Below are 6,002 nucleotides of genomic sequence, written 5' to 3' on the forward strand. Positions count from 1 at the left end.
GTGTTTGTTTGCCAGTGGGAGTCCGTTTGCTGCTGTAACTCTGGATGATGGCAGGATGGTGATTCTGGGACAGGGGAACAATGCTTACATATTCCCAGGTGTGGATTTGTGTTTTCCTATTTTATTTTTCCAATAATTTGGAAAAATGAATGAGTTGTGGTTATGGGCCATGAATTCTCTGAGTGTTATTTGGGGTACCTCTGATCTTGGGTCCTGCCAGCGTTTAGAAGCTGTACAAGTAATTACTGAATTTATTTACATCCAGAGGACAAACTTCATCCACAAAAACAATAATAATGATTATCATCTTTATTTAGTGTAAATATATTTTTATTTTGTACTCTTTCACTGTACAGTCTATTATGTTTTTTACCTCGACTAATAGAAATGTGTGTGTATGTGTTAGGTGTGGCTCTGGCAGTAATTCTGAGTGGTGTTAGACACATCAGTGATACGGTGTTCCTCGAGGCTGCAAAGGTAAACATTGTTTGTGTGTGTGTGTGTGTGTGTGTGTGTGTGTGTGTGTGTGTGTGTGCACATGCATGTGTGCACATGCATGTGTTAGGCAACACTCATGCTGCCCATGTTATTAGGATTATTTGCTTATTAATGTAAGTATTAAATCATCCAACCATGTAGCAGCAGCAGCAGCAGCCACCTATAAACTTATAAAGACTCAGATTAAGATCTTTATGTTTACTTTAAACAGCAGAATAGAAAAATGTATAGCTTTCTTGTTGTGTAATAATTTAGGTTGTATTTCTTGATGCAACGGTGGACTGTATTAAGTGATAATGGTTTTCTAAGGTACTTGTTAGTGTATGTGGCTAAATTTATCACAGTATCATGATGGTTTTTAATATGATGCTGATGGTTATAAGGTCACTCACCTTCTCTCTCTCTCTCTCTCTCTCTCTCTCTCTCTCTCTCTCTCTCTCTCTCTGTCTCACTATTTGTATATGTGTATGTGTATCAGATCTTAGCAGAGCAGTTGACGGATGAGGAACTGAATCAGAATCAGGGTCGTCTCTACCCTCCTCTTTCCAACATTAGGGAGGTTTCTTTACAGATGGCTGTGAGGATAAGATTTGTGTTTATACATACACACAATGTGAGTAAAATTATGTTGACACCCCTTCTAATTATTGAGTTCAGGTGTTTAGGTCACACCCATTGCTTCCAAGTTTTTTGCAACAGTTTGGTAAAGTTTGTACATCATACAGATACATGCTGTGGAAATGTAATTAAACACATTGTTATCAGTGCTGTGAGTGGAACTAGCGCTCCAACCAAAAATATAAAGTGTCTAGTGATCAGAAAGTGTCTACTGATTGACTAAAGAAAGATAAATACACCTTGTGTTCCTAACTGTACACGCACAATCAGTGCTAACAGGGTATGTGTTCCCAAAAAAAAAAAAGTGTGTGTGTTTGTTTAGGTGGTGGAGTTTCTGTACAGTAAAGGAATGGCATTTCGGTACCCAGAGCCACTGGATAAGAAGGCGTATGTGAGATCCATTGTGTGGAACACGGAGTACGATTCCTTCCTCCCAGACATCTACGAACGGGCTGGAGTGTCCCATAGTCCTATAGTGGAGTAATCATACACCCTATAGCATACACCTGAAACAGTCACACCCCTCATTTACAGCTGTGTAATGTTTAACTATCACACATCCCCATGGGGAGTGATTCCTAAACTCCTTCTGCTAATGTAAATGTACAGTGTTGCTATTATTAAAACACTCCACGTGTGTGTGTGTGTGTGTGTGTGTGTGTGTGTGTGTGTGTGTGTGTGTGTGTGTGTGTGTGTGTGTGTATCAGCTAATACATTTAGTGCTTTGTGTTTCTATGTGTGTTGGTGTGTATTTGGGTTTATTTCACTGCAGGCTTACAGTATTCATTATAATAAAATGTGGGGGTGGGCGGGGGTAGTTGGGTCAGTGAGAAAATGACGAAAAAAGTGTAACTTTAGTTTCACCCTAAGCTGGATTTTAACATAGGGCCTAGAACCTGAGAGAACTACATGTGCTGCACTCAGCCGACTGTGCTACTCAAACAACGACGTGTTAGATCTGTTGTAACGCTGATATAACCTGTGCACACAATAAGCCTAAAAGTGAAAACTACTGAAAATAAAAAGAAAATGCTTTGTAATTCCCACTGTAACGTCAGAAGCCATTCAATCTGTTACAGGTTGAAAAATAGTGAAGAAATAGCCTTTGCTTGATTTGAATGAAGTTGACCCAACAAAGCATGTGTTTGTACCATTTCCATTCTGTCACAAATGTTTGTGATGTAGAGTTTTATATTTGTATTTGTCTTTCTATTGTTATTTAAAAAATATGCAATTTGCACAGTAAGGTTAGTAATTAGTATAGTTTTGCTTTGTGTTTTCATGTACTCCCATGTAGTGTTTTTAATGTAGAAGTACATTTTCACCAGCTGTAGAAAAGGGCAATGAAACAAGTTTACTTTGAAATACCATGATTATTAGCTCAGGTGGATATTCCAGAAAGCGGGTTTAACAAACTTCAAACTTAAACCTGAACTGCGAGTTGACTTACAGTATCTCACCATGTCATAGCCAGAGTTTTCGGATCCACAAAAGCGGATCAGGGTTAGATTACTCCAGTCTGAGTAGATTGAACCCAGCAGAAGCGCGTTCACGGTTAACTATAAACAGGCATTCTCAATGGAGTTGCGATAAATAGATTGACCATGGATGTGAATGAAAGAAAAAGTAGTCCGTCATATTTGACACCAATAGAAGTGTTATTTTTAATGTTTGCGTGTGCAGATCCTGAAAATGTTTTAGACGTGAAAGTAATACAGCAGCGGAAAAGGAGCTCGCAAATGGCAAAAACAGTTAATGAGTTTAAATGAATAAAAAAAACGTAACCATAATGAAACATTTAGCAGAAGGATAGGGTAAAATTGTTTAATATGTCAGTTGTAATATTTGTCTCGATTTTAAACGTTTTTTTTTTCATTTACTTAATCTAGGTGGAATCAGATGCACATTGCAGCAGATAAAAATGAAACACAAAAACTGTCTATGTTCAAGGCATATTTATTACATGTAGATCATTAGTCTGTAGTGCATAAACTGTGTAATATTAAGAACTGCATTGGTACAGTCTGAACCCTTTTTATTATTTGTATTTAATACTTATATATACTTATATACTTATATACTTATATACTTATATACATAAGTATATACATACATATATACATACTTATATACATCTCTCCAGTGATTGGTGGAGTGGTTTTGAGCCTCCTGCAATTGTTAGTGATGTAAATGTTCCTATAGATCCTAATAAATATAAATAATGTTCTTTAATAAAAAAAAAAAAAAAAAAAACACACTGTTGAAGGACGATAAAGAAACCATCTCTGCTGCCTCAGAGTGGGATGATACTGGGAGGCCTACAGAGGTACAGTATATGTTGAACATAGAGCATGGCATTTCATTTGATCTACCATGATAATGTGTGTGACTGTGCTCTAACAGAATGTGATGGGTAGTTCCGAATGAAATGAGGGACCATCCACCTCCAAAGCTCAACTTAGAACAGTAAAAATGTCTTACCAAATATGTGAAATATTTCGAAGACATTAAGCTATGTTTGATCATAACATGCAATTTTTGTCTCTTTCTTTGAAGTTGTGTGTAAATAAAATGGACTATACAAGGTCCATGTGGAGAAACAAAGTTCAAAGTGTGATCCTCAGGTGGAGCATCTAAAACAGACAAGGCTATAAATTGAGTTGCTTGAATTTAAGATGGGTGTCGGTGCTAATGGTGTATAAATATAAATGTTGTCACTAAAGAATAAGGACAAGGAAACGAAGTTGTTGCATTGTTTTCTTTTCAGTGATCATGGACAGAGCCTGACTATTTGTCTTCGATATTTGTAATGTGGGGAGCATCACATAAGATGTTAATGAAAGCATCTGCATAAGATGGAGAACAGTAGGTTGCAGAACATGTATTAAATGTTCGACTGTTTTATTTGACATTTGTAAATTTTTGAAGATAATGGTGACTACCTGTATGTGGAGGGATATTCTGTCTGCTGTTGAAATAATAAAAGAGAAGATTTTAATAAAATCCACATCTGGATTTCACTCCAGATTTCACTCATGAATGTGGCTGTAAAAATACTACTAGCAATAAAATGATATACAGTACATTTAAACCACAAATGATTTTAGCTTACTAAACTGTGTGTGTGTGTGTGTGTGTGTGTGTGTGTGTGTGTGTGTGTTTAAGGTATTTTCTATGAATCCATAACATTGCATCCATAATGTTCTAACTAATGTTGTAACAAGCCTTTGATGAATATTGTGATTATTGTGAGTAATAATGTTGCAGCTGCCCCTTGTGGTAACCGTCCCCACTCTCCCCGAATTGACTGAGTGATAAAAACGGAAAGGTTTGTGAATAAATCCATCGTGAAATGATGAATGTGAGTTTAATGACTCGTTCCCAACTAAGATGTGTTCGAATACTTGGCGCGTCTGTATCCACTGGATCCTGGAGTAAAGGACCCCCCGTGTTTACATGAGGAAAGTGCGAGTAACCCCGGGTTACCCACCCCTAATACTTTGTATTTTTTCTGAATGTAAAGTTTTGTAAAATGATATTGTGTCAGTGCTGCCCAGCGTGTTCAGGGATGAGATTGATGAAGAATGTGCTGAGCACTGATTGCTGATGCTTTTGATGAGCTTGTATGTTTTGTTCTTATTAGTTGTTGATCTATTTGTCATGTTTGTGTAATGAATGATTTGCTTGATTGTATTGTGTGAGTGGGTTGAGTGTGCATCGTAAATAAGAAGGTATTTTTTGTAAAGATGACTATAATATAGTGAAATAAAAGAAGTCGGTCGGGGCGCACAGATAGCTGAGCGGGTTTTTCCACAGTTAGTGCAGTGGAGCTGTGAGATGTGAACCTACCGGGTTCGAATCTCGGCTCTGCTGTCTACTGATCGACTGTGCGCCCCCTGGCAGGGGGGTTTCCCCCTGCCGGCGATCACTTTACAACAATATATGTAAATCCATGAAAGATTTGAAGAAAAGCCCTAAAATAAATCCATAAATAATAATAGTAACTCAGCAATAATAGTAGATGATGTATTTCTATGTGTGTACTATATATGATAATAACATGTACGAAGTGAATGGATAAACATGTAATATGTGTGAGGGTTTTCTGAATGAGTGCTGTGAATGGTTGTTGACTTATTACAATATGTGATGAAGATTTCGATTATTGTATGCAAACAGTACTAGTGAATACTAGTGAATAAAATGTAAATGTTAATTAGAGCTGCGCGTGCACGCACTGAGATGCATATGAATATCAGTGAATTTTAAGGGCAATGGCGCACTCAGGTGTCCATTTTGTGTAATGACATGAATAATTTTGTTTGAATGAGTGTTTTTTGTGTCGTACTAGTTTGTTTTGTTTAAGCCCTTGGCAGTCCAGCCTATTTTTGTGCATTTTTCGCCTGAAAGACATGCCTAGTTTCTAAGGCTTCTCATTCATAAAGTTTAAAAGATAACCCAAAAATTGTACTTCAGTGTTCTAGAAAACCCTTTAAAGTATCATAAAACACAGCCAATTAGCATGATTTTATTTGATCATGCTTAAATGATGATAAAAAAACCAAAAATGTAGGTGCTTTTAAATGTTTTTTTTGAAAATCCAAAGTTTCAGTGAGTATAAGCAGGACTGCAGGTGTGTATATCACCTAAACAACACTATAGAGTTGTGTTGAAGGGTATTTTGTAACATCATCTCGCATTTTAGGCCTCTACACTGTAAGCCCGGATAAGTTGAATGTACTTAAAACATTTGAGGAAACCAGTTGCCTTAAAAAAGTGAAGTAATGTATAATGAAAACGTGAGTTAGCATAACTTAAACCATGAAGTTATTATACCTAAAAGGCAAGTTGATGAAATGTTTTTATACCAACTGCTTTTCCCAATA

The 6,002-nt window shown here is 36.7% G+C and overlaps 1 protein-coding gene across 1 annotated transcript; it reads left to right on the plus strand.

Annotated features, from left to right (window-relative positions):
* LOC134330755 (NAD-dependent malic enzyme, mitochondrial-like) lies at positions 1–1,635 on the plus strand. Its single transcript, XM_063011993.1, has 4 exons — positions 1–98; positions 407–477; positions 977–1,111; positions 1,439–1,635. The coding sequence occupies exons 1-4, from the start codon at positions 56–58 to the stop codon at positions 1,598–1,600; spliced, it is 411 nt and encodes a 136-aa protein (XP_062868063.1). The 5' UTR covers positions 1–55; the 3' UTR covers positions 1,601–1,635.
* The last annotated feature ends 4,367 nt before the right edge of the window (positions 1,636–6,002 follow it).

The sequence above is a fragment of the Trichomycterus rosablanca genome, chromosome 16, assembly GCF_030014385.1.
Source record: "Trichomycterus rosablanca isolate fTriRos1 chromosome 16, fTriRos1.hap1, whole genome shotgun sequence".
NCBI lineage: Eukaryota > Metazoa > Chordata > Actinopteri > Siluriformes > Trichomycteridae > Trichomycterus > Trichomycterus rosablanca.